Genomic DNA, 17,039 nt, shown 5'->3' on the forward strand with positions numbered 1-17,039 from the left:
GGGGCTCACCCTGCTACCCCCAGAGGCGGAGGAGGCTGGGCCAGGCTCTCCAGCAGCCCCTCATCGCCTCCGCTCCTGACAGCATCGAAGATGCCCCCACAAGGGCCCAGGGGAAGGGAGGGGCACAGGGCCGGCAGAGACCACCCTGCGCTGCTGGCACCCGCCCGGCCGCTCGATGCCTCCCCAGGAACTCTTCTCAGGGGCCGGCAGCTTCACAGCTGAGAACCGAAGAAAGGGACAGGCAGGGCCCCCAGCCTCTTGCCTGCACCACACATGGCAGCTCTCTGGCGGCCATGGTCACCTCTGCCCAGGGCAACAGCATCAGCAGGGGGCATGCCCACAACCCAACACAGACTGGCATTTGGGGGCATAGCTCCCAGCCTCAGCAGTGTTGGGGGCTGGTGGGAGGTGGCTCAAGCCTCCTCTGCCTTCTTGGGTTTCACATCACGGCCTCACAGGAGAACAGCACGATGGGCGCATCTCTTTGTGCATCTCCAGTCAAGCCCAGGCCAGCAGAACAGAGCCGCCTGCCCCCTCCACCTGTGGGCGGGAGGTCTCTCCTCCAGAGGAGGAAGCAAATGGGTGCGCAGGGCCATTTTATTCCGCTGGAAATCCATCCGGACAGGGCCCCTCTCCCTTGGTGCCCCCCTGGCTGCAGAGGCTGCCACCGGAGCTGTGCATGTCCCTGAGCTGGCGGCATCACGTCACCGTGTACAGCTCCTCCCGGTGGTTCTTACAGATCTGATAGTGGCAGGCGAGCCCCTGTGAGCAGGCCCAGGGCTCAGCGTGCTTGTCCCGTGGGGGCAGCAGGAAGGCTGCACTCCCCGCCAGCAGCATGTGCCAGATGCTGTGGGTATAGTAATAGTTGTCGCTGGTCATCATGGAGGCGTAGATGGCAATGGCCACAGCGGCCATGGAGATGCCGGGCAGGAGGTAGAAGGCCCAGCGCTGCCAGGAGGGCGGGTAGCAGCGCCGCCGGTGCCCGCAGCGGTACACCTGGGGAGAACCGTTGAGAGAGCACTGGCACGGGGCTGCAGCTGTACCTCCCAGGGGCCTGCCCACATCTGGGTAGCAGGACAAGGACGGGCAATACTCGTAAGGGGCTCCAGGGCATAGAGACCTGAGGTGTCCTCAGGCCTGGGCGAAGCCACACAAAGCCCTGAGCGCCAGGGCCAGGCCTCAGCACACGTGGGGGACTCCAACTCAGGACCAGCAACATGGCCAGAACCAGTGGCCAGCTCTCTCCAGAGTGGGGGGTCTGTGGGGAGCTCCTTACCCACATGGTGACCATGACCACCAAGGCAAAGAGACAAGGCCCCATCATGTTCCAGGCACCCCTGCGGTCCAGCTGCAAGGTCATGGCCAACACCAGTGTGCCCAGGAGAAGCAGAACCTGAGCAAGACACAGGGATGACACAGGGTCACGGAGCCCAGGCCAGGGCCGTTCCTAATGGCACAAGGTCCAGCAGGAGCTGGTGGTCGGGGTGTGCTGGGCATCCTGCCCCCCCCCCCCCGCCCCCAGCACCCCGCTCGCCCCCTTGGAGCTGCTGGCACACTGCTCTGCTCCGCTGGTCGGGTGGGAGGCGCCCTCCTCTAGTTACTGACTCATCCTGAGGCTCAACTTAGCCAGGCAGGGCTCCGGGTCACATGTCTCCATCAGCCATGCCGGCTGTGGCAGAAAAAGCCCCACAGTGTTCTCAGCGCCCTGGGAGAGAGACGGGCTGGGAAGGCCCTGCCTCACCGTCTTCCACCTTCTCTCCCCAGAGCCCTCTGAGCAGCCCGCACAGTCCCTTCCAGTGCCAGAGGGAGGGTCGTTATGAAAGACGGGAGGTTTCTAACGGCAGCAGCCAAACCCTCTTTCTGGTCTCTCCCTCAGCCTCTGTTCCTTCAGAGCCCAGCCTTGGGTGTGGGGAGGCACTCACATATTTCGGGGCGGCCTTCAGCCGCGCCATGCAAAGGATGGTGGCCCAGATGGACACCCCAGAGCCCAGGAAGTCGCAGTACTGCAGGGTGTCGTAGCTCAGGATGCACAGCACGGCCTCCCCCGGCTGGTCGCAGGCGTGATAGAACTACAGGGTGGGGGGCAGTGAGCAGAGAGGTGTGAGGGGGCAGTGAGTGGACACTCAGACCGCCCCCTGCCCCCCAGGGAGCAGCAGCACACCGTGGAGAAGAACATGGTGTAGGCGTAGACGGAGGCCTCCACCAGGAGGCAGCGGTGCACAGAGAGGGCGATGGGGGCCAGGAACACGAGGTTGCTGAGGGTGAGCAGGAGCACGGCCGCCTGCTGCTGGGCCAAGGTCTGGGCGGTGCTGTTGTCTGTGCAGCTCCACCCACGCCAGCCTGTGGGCAGGGCAATGCTGAGCGGGCTGAGGGTGGGCAACGGAGGCCAGGCTAATGGGGGAGGCACTTCTGAACCTCAGGGCACGGCCTGGAGAGAAGACTGTTTCTCACCGAGGAGCAGGCTGGGACAGGTGTGTGTAGGTGCAGGCATGTGTGGGTGGGTATAGGATAGTGTGGGCAGACGCAGACAGCTGTGGGGCTGCATGAGCAGGTATAAAGAAGTGTGGGGCAAGTGTAGGGAGGTGTGGGGCAGATATCAGGCAGCTATGGGACAGGTGTGGGGCAGGTATATGGCACGTATGGGGCAGGTGTGGGCAATATGTATGGGACAGGTGTGGAGCAGGTGTGGACAGGTAAGAGGAGGGTATGGAGCAGGTGCAGGCAGATGTGAGTCAGGTGTGGGACATGTCTGGGGGCAGGTGTGGGCAAAAGAGGCCAAGTCAGGAAGCAGTACCATCTCTGGGGGTGCCTTTCTGCCTGGGGGATGGGAGGTACATGGCAGGAGTGGAGAGAAGGCGTCTGCCCTTGCTCAGCGAGGGTGCCCTCAGCCTGGGCAGTGAGCTGGGCTCCTGGAGGAAGGCACAGGGCTGAGAAGTCAGGGACGGAGTGTCCGGAGGCTCCGGGCTGGCCCTCACCTGCCTTGCAGCTGCAGCCCGCATACAGGTAGCCATGTCTGCGCAGCAGGAGGCACTGGCCGTATGGCCCGCAGTCGTTCAAGCAGGGCACCAAGGATAAGGCGGTCTCCACGAGCACCGAGGCCTCCTCACACCCCCTGGAGGAAGGGGCCCAGGAAGGCTGGCTGCGGGGTGTGCTGGCCAGCCTCCGCCAGGGCTCCTGAGCCCTGGGGGACAGCAGCTGTGAGACACAGAAGCCAAGAGGCCCTTCCCCTCCGCACCACACTGCACCCAGCCTGTCTTGGGCTGTCCTGAGCCAGGCCCCTTCCCTGTGCCCTGACTCCCAGGGCTGCCTGAAGAGGGGTGCCCGTTGGAGAAGAGTCCTTCGTAACTCCCGGAAGGCAACTTACCTTGCGGCTTGTAGGAAGCTGGGCCACTTTCAGACTCAGACGCAGGCAGCCTGATCATGGCCCTGGACGCAATGACTCAACCACCCGGTGCCTCTGGTGGCCCCACGCCAGCCCCCAGGTTTACTTACTCAGGACTCTGAGGGCACACGAGCTGCAGGGAGAGGTACCAGCTGTCCGTCTCTGGGTAGGGAATGATAAGGTGGGCCTTGCGAGACACGGTGCTCAAAGACAGGGGATACCCCTGGAAGAAGGCTGCAGGGGGAGCAGGAGGCCTGGTAAGAGGTGGCCAGAGGGGCTGGCGTGGTCCTCAGCCGGGTGCTCCTGCCCGTACCTGTGGTGCAGTTGAGCGCAGCGCTGAAGCTGAGGAAGGGCGAGGCAGCGTTCACGCAGACCTTCACCCAGGTGTTGTTGGGCAACACACTCTACAAGGGGAGGCCGCGCAAATCAGCCCAAGTTCCCAGTCCGATGCTGCCGCTGTCTGTGGCTCCACTGGCCCAGGGCCCCCAGGACCCTCCCGCCTAGCCTGCAACACCCAGCCTCTGACCCCGCCCGCAGTCCCATTTCCTCCCTTTCTGCAAGGGGTGCCCCTACCCGGCCCAATGCCTATTGGGGCCACCCCCACCCAGTGTCCATGATAAAGTCAACTCCCGAAGGCTGAGCAGCCTCACTCAGCCTGGAGCTCTGCGCTGGGAGCTGCGCTGGGCCGAGCCCCACCTCGTTGGCCCACAGGGCGATGGTGAGGGAGCCCCCGCTGTCCATGCCCGTTCTCAGCTGCAGCCGCATCACCGCAGGCACATCCGACTGCACCAGCACCGAGGCCCCGTCTGGGGGCCTGAAGTGCACAGACACCACGTCCACGTCTTCCCGCACGGCCTGGTAGCTCAGGAGGCAGAAGGGGCCGCCGCCCACACGGCTGCTCCCCCCCAGGCCCCGCCAGCCAGGCCCCGGGGGCAGCAGACCAGCAGACGTGTTGTTGAGGCTCTGGTTTGAGCTATTCTGCAGAAGATGCTGGAAGTTTACGATCCAAGGCCTGCAGGCTGTCAGGAGGACAAGGGCCCAGCTGGAGAAAGGCTGGGGACCGAAGGCAGGGCACAGCCACCCCGGCCCGCCTCCCCATCAGCCCACCTGTGAGAGAAGCTACAGCGCTGAAAGCCACCAACACACGGGGCCCTGCCAGGCTCTTGGCTGTCACCTGCAACCACCGGTCCCAGGGCGGTGAGGGCAGCAGCAGGCGGCAGGCCTGGGCGGGGCCCGTGCAGGTGAGCACCTTCTGGAAGTTGCTGGGCAGGGTAGCTGAGCCCACGGTGAGGTGCACGGGGCAGCCCCGGCTCCCGTTGGACACACAGCCCTGCAGCTCCAGCCGCAGCTCCTGGGTGAACTCGGGGACGAAGATTCTGCAGCCAAGGGGGTCGGGCTGGCTCAGGCTTTGTGGCTGCCAGTGACCCCCTCACTGGTCACAGTCATGGTGGCTGCCCCACTTCTCAGCAGAACCCCAAGACCCAGAACCCAGCCTCTCCCACCCGCAGGGAGGAAGTGGTGACACCCGCCCCATCAACCGGAGGCTGGGCCTCCCCCAAACCCCCACTCACTTGAGGTAGCTGGGCTGGGAGAGGAGGGTCTGTGGCAAGGGTGTGTCGGGCTCCAGGATGGAGACCTCGACTACCCGCACGACCAGCATGTCAGGCTGGAAGATGTAGGCACAGGTGGGAATAAAGCCCTGGGGAGAGAAGGAGAGGTGGGGGAGGGGGTTTCGTGGGCACGGGATGGGGCAGGACCAGATGGGAGGTGGGCTAGGCTGGGGTGGGGGAGGCGGGGCTGCAGCAGGGCCTTGGCAGGGTCTGTCCTGAGGAGGTAAATGACAGGGACCAGCCATTCCCACACGGGTGTGTCCTGCCCCTCCATCAGGAGAGCAGGCCCCTCACCTTCACCTCAATCTTTTGGGATGAGGGGGGCAGGTGGGCAGCCACAAACCAGTCCCCAGGCGCTGGGTGGGAGACGTTGATGGAAGTGTTGCTCTGCAGCATCTTGATGAGAAAGGAGGGCTGCACGGAGGTGTTGGCAGGGAAGCTGGTACCCAGGGGGTTGATGACGGGAGGGGCGCCATAGCGGAAGTACCTGGAGGGGGGGACAGCAGGGCAGGCATCGGATGCGGGCGCTGGGCCGGGCGGGCACTGGGCCGGGGCGGGCGGGCAGGCACCTACACGGTGATCTCCAGGTTGGCACAGGTGGGGCCGCCGCCCTGGGCCACCTGCAGCAGCCAGCGCAGCAGCACGGTGTCCGGGGGCACTCGGAAGCGGTAGAGTCTGGCGCTGCCGTACCAGCTGTAGAAAGACAGCTTCTGCGGGGACTGCGAGAACTGCTCAGACACCAGCCTGATGTCTGCGGGGAGAAGGCACTGTCAGCCAGACCAGGGTGCCCCAAGGCGCCCCCAGCTCCACGTGGGGGGCAGACAGGGGACTCAGAGCCCTTCTGCCCCGCATGGCCCCAGAGAGAAAGGACGAGGGACCCAGGGTGGGCTGGGCTGCAGCCCGGGGATGCCAGCCTTCTAACTCTGACCTGGACAAAGCTCACAGTCCCCTCCAGCCCTGGCAGTTGCTTCTGGCAACTGGGCCCACTTAACAGGTGAGGGAGTTCAGGCCTGGAGGCTGGCCACCTGCTCAGCCCATGATGACATGGGACACAGCGGGACCGATGCCTGAGTCCCCTCACCCGGAGAGGTGGCAAGCCGTGGGGACCTGGGGACAGCTGGCCCCATTTCCTATGGGCATGTGCCCATACTGAGTGGCACGGGGATAAGGCAGGGCCTATGGCAGACAGACCACCCAGGGCCTCAACCGGGGCTCCGGGCCCCAGTCCCTGCAGCGACTCTCAGCCCCTCACCTCTCTGGCCCCAGTGTCTTGCTCCCCTCCCCTACATACTCCAAAAACGTGCCCTCACTGCTCACTCCGTCAGACCAGCATTTCCTGGAGCAGCTCTGAGCACCTTCTGAGACTCAGCACAGAGTCTAGTGCAGTGATGGAGAACCTTTTGAGCTCGGCGTGTCAGCATTTTGAAAAACCCTAACTTAACTCTGGTGCCGTGTCACATATAGAAATTTTTTGATCTTTGCAACCATAGTAAAACAAAGACTTATATTTTTGATATTTATTTTATATATTTAAATGCCATTTAACAAAGAAAAATCAACCAAAAAAATGAGTTCGCATGTCACCTCTGACACGCGTGTCATAGGTTTGCCATCACTGGTCTAGGCCCCAACCACCCAGGGCACAGCCTCCACGAGAGCCTGTGTCCAGGTCCCGCAGTGTAATCGCCTGCCCCGAGAGTGGGTGAGGGTGCCCACCCAGGCCCCTCCCTGGGCTCACAGAATACGCACACACTGCCGTCCTGTGGGTGGGAGACCAGGCCTGGGCTGGGCCCCCAGGTGCCTGAGCTGGATGGCAGGGATCCTGGCCCCAGTACCAGCCTCGCGACCCATGTGACCTTGAGTGTCCCTCCCCCTCTGGGTCCCAGTTTCCTCATGATTCGGCAAAAGTGAACAGCACCTCCCTTTGGGGGCCCCTCCCTCCAAGGTCAATGGATGTTCAAGTGCTTCTGGAAGAAATGCATTGTGGACACAGCGGGGTGCGGCCTCACTCTCCTCCAGGCTGGGGGTGCCTCCTTCTACCCTGCTGGGAGAGTCGCTGCTCACAGAGCCCAGCAGCAGGCCCGGGCCCTCAGTAAGAGCTAGGTGAGCAGCTTCCTTGCAAAGCCAGTCTGAGCTCCAGAGGAGCCCGACGTAGGGCGAGGCTCCACATGGGGCGCACGCCAGGCTTCCCAGGTGTCTGTGGGCCCCCAGGTCCCACTCGCCAGGCTGTGGCCCGAGGAGGCTCGAAGCCGCTGAACTGCAGACTTCCTCGAGGCCCATACAGACCCTGGGATAACATGACGGGGGCCAGAAACCTAAGTGCTGGGAGGTGAGGATAGCTCCCCACCCCCCCTCAGGGAGGCATCTGGGGCTGAGAGAAATAGTCAGCCTCTGGTGGGCCCCGAAGGGGAGCTCACATGCAGAGCGCAGCCCCCGACTGAGAGGCCGGCCTCCGCCCGCCAGCCCTGGAGCACCAGCCCGAGGACACTTGGAGCCCAGCTGGTGGCTGGGAAGTTTCAGCAGGTGCACAAGAGACCAGAGACAGGCTCAAGGTCACCCTAAGACACAGTGGTCCCCACTCCCGGGGCTACACAGCCCCTCCCAGCACCCCATTTCCTATGGGCATGTCCCATCTCCCTGCCCCAGATGCTCACTCTGTTACCTTGGTGAACATACCCGGTCATGAACACATCAGCCTGAGCCGGATGTGGAAGTCACATCTCTGAGAACAGGGAGCAAGGGCGCATGCACCCGCCCTGGCCCGCAGCCCCCTCCAAGGACACAGGGCTCGGGGAGGACAAAACAAGTCCCTGAGCCTGTGCTGGGAACCCGAGTGAGGGCGCCCTGTCCCACGCTCTCCACACCGGGACACAGGACCGGGCACTCCCATCGTTGCCCGGGCAGGCCCGGGAGAGGAGGGCTGCCCCAGGTTTCCGTCTCCATAAGTCGCCCACCAGTGACCCTCACCATCCCTAACCCGGATGGAGAAAAAGGAGAAAACAAGGTGGCAGGAGCTAATGGAGCAACGTAATCAGGAGTCATCTCCGGGAAACTGCCTTTCATTTCAAGCTCAGAAACCAGAGGCGCAATCCTCCAAGAAACAGGAGCTTGGAGGAGCAGCAAACCCAGGAGCTCTCCCAGGCCTTGCTGGGTGGGCTGTCTAACTGCTAGGGGAGGGGCACCGGGCTTGGCAGCCCTGACAGCCTGGCCACATGGCCCCCCTGGAGTCCCAGGCCATTAGGCGTCAGGGGAGTTCACTCAACACCCCAAGCCCCAGGCAGAGCCCCGATGGGCCACCGTCCTGGGTCACGGGAGGCTGGGGCTTCTCAAGGGGGCAGAAATGCAAATGGAGGGACAAGTTCACCGACGCGGTAAGGTGGTAAGGCGCCCTTTTCCTCCACAGCGCCCTCTCCGCCCAGCTCCCCGGGCGCCTGCCAGTCCTCCGAGAAGTGAGGCAGCTGTGAAAGTGACTGCCGGGGCTGGAGGTCACCGTGGGCGGGGTGGCAACTCGACACCCACCTGGGCCCTACTCCAGGGTCTATGCAACTTTCTCCCAACCAGACGGGGGACCCTTGGCATTACACTGCCTAACCCTTCTTTTCAGCAGCCTCTCAGCTGGGTCCCCGCAGACCCCACGGCCCAGCGCACGACCGTCATTCCGACCAGAAGGTGTTGGAGAAGGAAGAGAGAAGGGAGGGCGCCTCCCAGGGGCCCGTTTGCCAGAGCCTCGCCCTGGGGACAGAGGAGGGTCGAACGCGTCCTTTACACCCCGACCGCTCGCCCACGCAAGGGACTGACCTGGGCACTGCGCCCGCGCCAGGGGAGCGCACAGGTGCCCCCGGTGAGTCACAATCCCGGCCCCACCCCACCTGCTCCCCTGCCCCGCGCCCCGCGCCCCGCGCCCGCTCACCTCTGTGGCCGCCGTCGCCCGCCGCGGCCGGAGGGGGCCGAGCGAGCAGCAGCAGCAGCAGCAGCGGCCCCGCCACCGCCGCCCGCGCCGCGTTCCCGGCCCAGGTCCCAGCCCGGCCCATGGCTGTGCGCTCCGCCCGGCGCTACTCGGCCCGCGTTCCCGCCCGCCTGCCCCCGCCGCCCGGGCAGCCGCCGCCCCGGGCTCCCATCGTCCGGGCCGGTCCCCGACACCTCGCCTGGCACTTCCGCCTGCCAGGCCCCGCCCCGCCGGGAGCCGCCGGGAGCCGCCGGGAGCCGGGGTACGCGGAGCGCGGAGCGAGGGGCGCGGGGAGCGCGCAGCGAAGGGATAGGGATCCGAAGGAGGACGCGGGCGGCGGGTGCGACCGGGGCGGGGTCAATGCGGGGTCAGGGGCAGCGCGGGACGGGGGCGAGGTGGGGTCAGGAACCATATGGGGTCAGGGCAGCGCGGAGCGGGGCGCGATGCTGACTCTGGAGGGACACGGGGACCCGCGGCGCGGGGCCGGGTGGGGGTATGGGAAGTAAGCGCGGTCCTGAGCGAACGTGGGCACGGGGGGCGTGCGGAGAACAGTGGCCGAAGGCGGTCGCAGATCGGGGCAGACTGGGAGCCGCGCACTGCGGGGCGCCGGCCGGGGTGTTCGCGGGACGCGATGTGGCGGGAATTCCAAGCGCGAACTAGACCGCGCGGGAGGTGCGGGCGGCAGGGGAGGATCAGAGAGCCCCAAACCTTCCCGGAGGCGCTGGGTGGCCCCACGCGACGCGAGTCAGAGGGGCTCTGGCGGAGACGCCCCTACTTCTGCCTCCAGGGCTGGGCCGCTGCTGTCGCTCCACCAGGGCGCTACCAGTGAGTGTAAACCCCCCCACAAAAAACCAAACCAAAAACCCCCAAACACACAGATGAAGGCTGAAAGGCTCCGTGATGTCAACTTAGAAACATTCCACCGGTGAAGAACATCGTGCGTTTATTTGAGCCAAACCCTCCACAACTGCGGGGAAGTCAAAGTGGATGGAGATAGTGCTCCGGGAGTGGCGGGTTGCACTCGTTTTATTCATTACATCAGAGAGGAGGCGGAAGGGGTGACATGAACTCCATTGGCCATAGGTTAGGGGTGGGCAAACTTTTTGACTCGAGGGCCGCAATGGGTTCTTAAACTGGACCGGAGGGCCGGAACAAAAGCATGGATGGAGTGTTTGTGTGAACTAATATAAATTCAAAGTAAACATCATTACATAAAAGGGTACGGTCTTTTTTTTTTTTTTAGTTTTATTCATTTCAAACGGGCCGTAGTTTGCCCACGGCTGGGTTAGGGGTTTGGGAGAAAGCGAAGTGGGGGAACCTCTGGGATTGGATAAAAAGTAAAATGTTAGACACACTTTCTTTTGCTAAGTGCCTGCAGGACAGTTAACAGGCATCAATGAACTCAATGACAAGGAGGGGATCTGTGGACTCTGCAGAGGCCGCCTGTGCTTTGGGGGTCTGGAAAAAGAAACATTACTTAGACATTCCAACCATGTGTTACCATGGATGCAAAAAGGCAATATGTAGGCTCAGTTCAGGCCAAGATTGACCTTTGTCAGGGAAAATACAGGCCTAGGACATGACTACCCACCGTAAACTGCTTTTAGTTAAAAAGTCTTAATTTCAGACCATACCTTGTGGTCACTTCAGGTCTGAGTTTGTAAGGCTGCCACACAGGCCTCGCTGAGCTGCCAGGTTAGCACGGGGCGTGTGGGAATGTCACAGTGGTGAGTGGGACTAACTCCTCGTCCTTTACACCAGGACCCCAAACACGAAATGCTCAGAGGCTAGAAGAAAACTTGGGTAAGAAGAGAGTCTTGGGGAAGTGAAGGCATTTCTAAATATGGCCCCAAACTCAGAAGTCTTTAGAGGCAGGACTGGAAAACTCAACTAGGAGAAAATGTTAAAAACAATCCGTGAACCAGAGAGGACGCGCTTGCCCCTGGTATTACAAAGGGCCAATCTCAGTAAGATTAATAAGAAAGAGCTCCTACACATCAAAGAGAAAATGCCCGCCCTCCCACACAAAACCATCGGATATTCCTGGAAAGGAAATGCAAATGAACAGGAGCAGGCTCCCTCCTCCCTCCTTAGAAATTTAAATTCAAATTGAAAAGCTGCCCTTTTCTCTCTCACCTAACAAATCAGCAGAGATCAGAAAATAATCACCCCCGAAGGGTGCCACTCTGAGCCTCTGAGTATGTAGCCTCCCCCGGTCACCCTCTGCGGTGCCTTTTCCCTGGAGACGTTCCCAGCACTTTACCCAGATCTTGGTCCTGGGGGATGGACATTTGATTCGTGAATTCCCACACCGTGACTCAGACACTGTTCTAACAGGGCACCTGCAGCAGGAAGCTGGAAGCTCTGTTTTCTGGTTAGAAATGATCTACCCATCACTATAGCTCAGCAAAGGAAAGGGCGGAAGTGTGTTCACAAAGCTGCCACTTTTATAGGAAATTTAAACAAAGCCAAAAAAAAAAAAAAGCCCACACTATTTTATTTGCATGTTTCAAAGGCATGAATGACTGCAAGTGTCAGCGCGGGAACCAGGTGGCTAGGGATGGGGGTGGGGCGTTGCTATGCCTGTTTGTACCTTTTGGACTTTATACTGGGTTTGGGGGTTGAGGGCTCACTAGAGGGGAGAAAGGAGGAGCTGACCCACCAAGCCCAGGGCCAGTGAGGGGTGGAGGGTGGAGGCTGGGGAGGGAGGAAGCCAGAGTGTTCACTACAGAGCCCTTTTTCCTTGGGCATCCTGCAAGGCCCCTCACCCTGGCAGCAGCGGGTGGGGACAGCGCCTCTGCTGCTCTGAATGTGAAGGGAAGGAGGCCAGCTCCGGTTTGGCTGAGCTGTGAGTTTAGTGCACTGTGCTGACCCAGTCATGCTGGGGACGGTCCATCCAAGCCCACCCCTGCCCCAGGCTGAGCCCTGAGGCCCCTCACCGCCTCCATTTCTCCTAGGGCCTCCCTGAGTGTCCCCCCTCAGTGTGAGGTCCCTATGCTCAGGTTCTCTACCAGGGAGGAGGGGAGACAGCAGATGCCCCCCCCCCCCCCTTACCCCAGTGCTCCATCTAGGGGGCTGGCTAACTTGTAAATGAATAAGGAGCCCTAGACTGGAGAGCGGAGCCCTCTGCTAAGTAACTGCATTGGCACGGGAAGAACCCTGGAACCCACCTTGAGGGGCTTCACATTCCAGACGGGCAACGGAGGCCCAGCCACAGAGGGTCCTGCCGAGAGGCACTTGCGTACACACAGTCTGTATTCTATCTCACAGCACACAGCAAAAGGAACTCCAACCAGATCAGCTGGTCAGCTGCCAAGAACAAAAGGACTCAAATGTTTTAAAGGAGACTTAGAACACATCCCTTAGCATACAGAGATGGGAGAGAATATCTTAAGCAAGATGAATAGGGAACCGGGCAAACTATGAAGGAAAAGTTACTTATTTGGCTACATTAAATAAATGTTATCCTATATAATAAAAGGCTAATATGCAAATTGTCCCCTTGGGAGTTCTATGGACCAGTTCGACCACTTGCTATGACGTGTGCTGACCACCAGAGGGCAGTGCGGAATGAAGGAAGGCCCTTATCGGCCCTGATCTCAGGCCAGGCCTAGGGACCCTACCTGTGCACCAATTTAGTGCACCAGGCCTCTAGTGTAAGTATAAGTATGAAAGTAAACAGTAGGATACAAGTCATCGATTAAGTCAAAAGGCAAATGGGAGAAAATATGTCCTATACATGTGATAAAGTGATGCTGGAGGAATGGATGGGTCAGATTTCCCAGATGGGAGTGGGAATGAGGTTCTTGAGAAAGCTTCAGAAAATGAATGTCCTAAGATTCGCACGGGGGGATGGGATATGGAAGGTCTTCATGGCGTCGAGTTACATTTCCTGGGTTCCAATGTCTTCTGCCCCTTAAGCCAGTCCTGGAAAAGGTGCACTGGGGTTTCAGCAGAGCCAGAAGCAAGGCCAGTGTCCAGAGCTTCTGTCCCGTGATGCAGGTGGGTGTGGTTCTGCATCTGGCCAGTTAAAGTCTGTTAGTCCAGCTGTGGAGTCCAGATGGCCCTGCGCCGTGTGGGTACAGGCCAGCACATCCCCAGCCACAGGAGCCCAAAGAGGGAGAAGAGAGTGCGAGCTGCTGTTACTTGGCAGTTTAAGTATTCAGGTATTGTGCTTGCAATGGCCACCCCATCCTGGCCATTACCTGTTCCCAGGTGTGACCGACAGGTAGGCACCTTCCCACGTCACTCAGACCTCACTGGGTATGCATCTTTTGTCCAGTCCTTCCCCCAGCAATTAGCGGCAAACAGACTTGGAAAGTGTTACATGCAGCTTTGGGTAAAGCTATATAAATGACATATCCATGTTATTTGGTCTCCCCTTTCACTCCTTTCCTGTTAAATATTAACGAGATTATTACAGAGGTATCAAAAGGATTAACATACTCAAGATAGAGAGGAAATTACGCATTGAAAAAAAACCCAAAAGAAAAATTGACACAGGATATATAAAGTCAGTTTACAGAAGAAAATGAGAAAAGAGGCAAATGGCATGCAATATGTGAAATGCTGCTCAGTTGAATGTGTCTTTTTTAAAAAAACATATATTTTATTGATTTTTTACAGAGAGGAAGGGAGAGGGATAGAGAGTTAGAAATGTCGATGAGAGAGAAGCATCGATCAGCTGCCTCCTCCACACTCCCTACTGGGGATGTGCCCAAAACCAAGGTACATGCCCTTGACCAGAATCGAACCTGGGACCCTTCAGTCCTCAGGCTGATGCTCTATCCAGTGAGTCAAACTGGCCAGGGTGCATATGTCTTGATACAAATTAAAACAAGACACCTTGTCAAAAGCAGCACAGTAGCCCCAGGATGCAGCACCTCTCACTCTGCTGGGGTGAAGGTGAACTCCCCAACTTTTTGAACGTTACTGTGGCAACATTAAAATGTAACAGAAAACACAAAGACCTAAGGCAGATGCAAGGGTGTTGGCTACAGAAGTGCTTGCAGTTGTGAGACAGATTAGTGTGGGAGCCCTGTCCAGAGTACACTGGATGTTCAAGGCCACGCTGAGCATGGGAATCCTAATCAGGATATTCAAAGCTACTTTGCTATACGCAGGTGCTAAAGCAAGGATGCAGCAAGCTCTGCACTGCACAGGTGCCCTGGTTGTCCCTGACAGCAGCACCATGTGGGCAGCTTCTGGCTGTGAGCTGCTCTGGTGGAGGCAGGTAGTGTAGCCGAGATGGCATCTGGGTCCTGGCAGGGGAACAGGCCCAGAGACATGAAAGGGCAAGGTGCATCCCTGAACCTCCTCTTCTAAAGGAGGGACCCTGGACCCGGGGGCGGACTCTGGTGGCCATGAAACCAGATGGGGTGCAGCGGTGGCTTGTTGGGGATGTGACCCGGCATTTTGAGAGGAGGGGCTTCAAGCTGGTGGGGATGGAGATGCTTCAGGTACCAGACTCTCGACCTGTGGGTGTCCCTCAGTGCTCAGCCCTCATGTCAGCCTTGCTCCAGGAGGAGTGTCCTGTTGGAAGAAGGGGAGGGTGGAGAGGTGGAGGTGGTATCTCCTACACTGCTGTGCTTGGCATGCCCGCTTGTCTAGTTGTTGTCTGCACAGTCACTGTCCCAGGGCCCACTGGGGTTCCCTCTCCAGGGGCTCCTCTCACTCCTTCTCCCAATGCCACTCAGGTGCCAGAGAGCGTCCTTGCTGAGCACTACCACGACCTTCAGAGGAAGCCTTCTACCCAGCCCTCATCAGCTACATGAGCTCTGCCCCGTGGTGGCCATGGCATGGCCTGGTGGAAGGGGTGGAGGGCCCTGGACTGAGCCCAGAGCTGCTGAGCCCTTGGTGATCCCCACTCCTGACCTTTATCCCTGTGCTGCAGGTCTGGGAAGGCTCCCATGTGGTCTGCACCTCAAGGGCCATGATAGGGCGCACGGACTCAGTGAGGCTGCCCCCGCACCATTCGAGGCAACTTCAGCTTCCACAGCAGCAGGTACAGGGGCCCTGCACACTCAGCCACAAGCTCATTGGTTTGCTGGGCGAAAGTTAAGCCAGAAGAGACCTTTGATGTGGGACATCACACCCACTGCTTGCTAGTCTCAGGGAGATAAAGCATTCCCTGAGCGTTGTGTATGTATTCTGTCATCATTGTCTGTTGTCTGACTCTATCTTGCCAGATACCCTGAGGGAAGACTGGTGGGAAAATGAGGCTCCCAGTAACAGTCTGGGCTGATCCATGAGGTGGTGGGTCAGAGCCGAGGCCAGGCTGGATCCCAGTTTTCTAGCTCCCCTCTTCTTCCTCTCCCTCTGCGTCAGCACCCAGCTGCTCCTCTGGCCAGCAGGAGAGCAGCAGCCATTCCCAGGACCCCAATGCATGCAGAAGCCTGTTCCTTACCTCTGTGACCTTCCACCTGGCACAGGACCAGAAGGCAACAATCCACACCAGCGGCTCTGTGGAGGGGCCCAGAAGGAGAGCAGGCTCTGGTTCCAGAGCAATGAGCTGGTGGACTGGGCTGCCCACATTCACCCAGAACCCAGCACCCCATCCACAGAATGGAGCCCACCCTTTGTTCTGCCATCTGCCCCAGGCCCCTCCCTGCTCACCCCTGCCCTAGGTCAGAGAGGCTGAACCAACCCTATGTGCCCTTTGGTATCCTGAGCCAGCGAGAGACTTTCCGAACCAAATGCCAGGCTGCCTGCGGGCGTCTCCAAAGGTGGGTAGTCTCCCCTCCCCTCCCCCACAGGGAGACATGAAAACTCAGTGTGCTGTGCTTTGGCAGGTGGCTCTGTTGGTTAGAGTGTTGTCTTGTGCACCAAAAGGTTACAGGTTTGATTCCTGGTCAGGGCACATATCTAGACTGTGGGTTCGATCCCCGGGCCAGGTGCATAGGGGAGGCAGCCAGTCAATGTTTCTCTCTCACATCGATCTCTCTCTCTCTCTCTCTCTCTCTCCCCCCCCCTTTCTTGTTCTCTCCTATATATATATATACACATACACACACACACACACACATTCAGGTGAGGATTAAAAAAAATTCATTGTGCTAGCCCTAGCCAGTTTGGCTCAGTGGATAGAGCCTTGGCCTGTAGACCAAAGGGTCCCAGGTTTGATTCGGTCGAGGGCATGTACCTCAGTTGCAGGCTCCTTGGGGCTCGTGCAGGAAGCAACCGATTGATGTGTTTTTCTCACATCAATATTTCTCTCTGTCTTTTGCTCTCTCGTCCACTCTCTTTAAAGATCAATGGAAAAATATCCTGGGATGAGGATTAAAAAATATCTATCTATATCTACACTGATAAAAGAGAAACATGCAAGTTGGTGTCACTCCACTACACCCACCAGCCAATCAGAGCAACTATGCAAATTAACCCAACAAAGATGGCAGTTAATTTGCATATGCAGGCACGGAGCTAAGACTGAAGGCTCCGGCTGGAGTGAAGACTGAAGACTGAAGACTGAAGAGGCTTGGCTTCTCCGCTGCGGCTGGACCAAAGGCCTGGGTCCCGGGTGCTAGAGGAAAACCGGTGCCAGCAGCCAGGGGAAGGAAGGCCTATTGTGCAAATCTTCGTGCAATGGGTTTCTAGTCTTATCTAATAAAAGAGTAATATGCAAATTGACCATCACTCCAACACACAAGAAGGCTGCCCCCATGTGGACACAAGATGGCTGCCACAAGATGGCCAGCAGGGGAGGGCAGTTGGGAGGGACCAGGCCTGCAGGGGAGGGCAGTTCGAGGCAATTGGGCTGGCAGGGGAGCAGTTAGGTGTCAATCAGGCTGGCAGGGGAGTGGTTAGGGGGTGATCAGGTTGGCAGGCAGAAGTAGTTAGGGGTAATCAAGCAGGCAGGCGAACGGTTGGGAGCCAGCAGTCCTGGATTGTGAGAGGGATGTCCGACTGCCCGGGCATCCCTCGAGGGGTCCCAGAATGGAGAGTGTGCAGGCTGGGCTGAGGGACACACACACCCCCTGTGCATGAATTTCATGCACCAGGCCTCTAGTCCTATCTAATAATAGACAAACATGGTAATTGACCATAACTTTGCTACCCTTCCCATTGGCTAATCAGGGCGATATGCAAATTAACTGCCAAC

At 59.2% G+C, this 17,039-nt stretch overlaps 1 protein-coding gene across 1 annotated transcript; it reads right to left on the reverse strand.

Annotated features, from left to right (window-relative positions):
- Positions 1 to 579: 579 nt before the first annotated feature.
- LOC139008361 (post-GPI attachment to proteins factor 6-like) lies at positions 580 to 9,098 on the reverse strand. The gene is made up of 13 exons (XM_070411677.1): positions 8,903 to 9,098; positions 5,566 to 5,743; positions 5,287 to 5,479; positions 4,954 to 5,081; positions 4,490 to 4,758; positions 4,079 to 4,401; positions 3,696 to 3,786; positions 3,493 to 3,616; positions 2,976 to 3,112; positions 2,162 to 2,340; positions 1,923 to 2,069; positions 1,277 to 1,393; positions 580 to 996 (listed from the first exon to the last, which is right to left on the reverse strand). Exons 1-13 carry the CDS (start codon positions 9,021 to 9,023, stop codon positions 700 to 702), a joined length of 2,304 nt encoding a protein of 767 aa, XP_070267778.1. The 5' UTR covers positions 9,024 to 9,098; the 3' UTR covers positions 580 to 699.
- Between the last annotated feature and the right edge of the window lie 7,941 nt (positions 9,099 to 17,039).

This window comes from Myotis yumanensis, unplaced genomic scaffold (genome assembly GCF_028538775.1).
Source record: "Myotis yumanensis isolate MYYU_CA2020_CCGP unplaced genomic scaffold, mMyoYum1.0.hap1 SCAF_4, whole genome shotgun sequence".
NCBI lineage: Eukaryota > Metazoa > Chordata > Mammalia > Chiroptera > Vespertilionidae > Myotis > Myotis yumanensis.

What these genes read in the sequence shown, in the direction of transcription:
- LOC139008361 (XM_070411677.1), bottom strand. Translation starts at nt 9,023, where the DNA reads ATGGGCCGGGCTGGGACCTGGGCCGGGAACGCGGCGCGGGCGGCGGTG. An exon ending in GGGCTGCAGCTGCAAGGCAG is followed by an intron (nt 2,341 to 2,975) that starts GTGAGGGCCAGC and finishes CCCTGCCCACAG; the next exon opens with GCTGGCGTGGGTGGAGCTGC. An exon ending in TGAAGGCCGCCCCGAAATAT is followed by an intron (nt 1,394 to 1,922) that starts GTGAGTGCCTCC and finishes TGTCTTGCTCAG; the next exon opens with GTTCTGCTTCTCCTGGGCAC.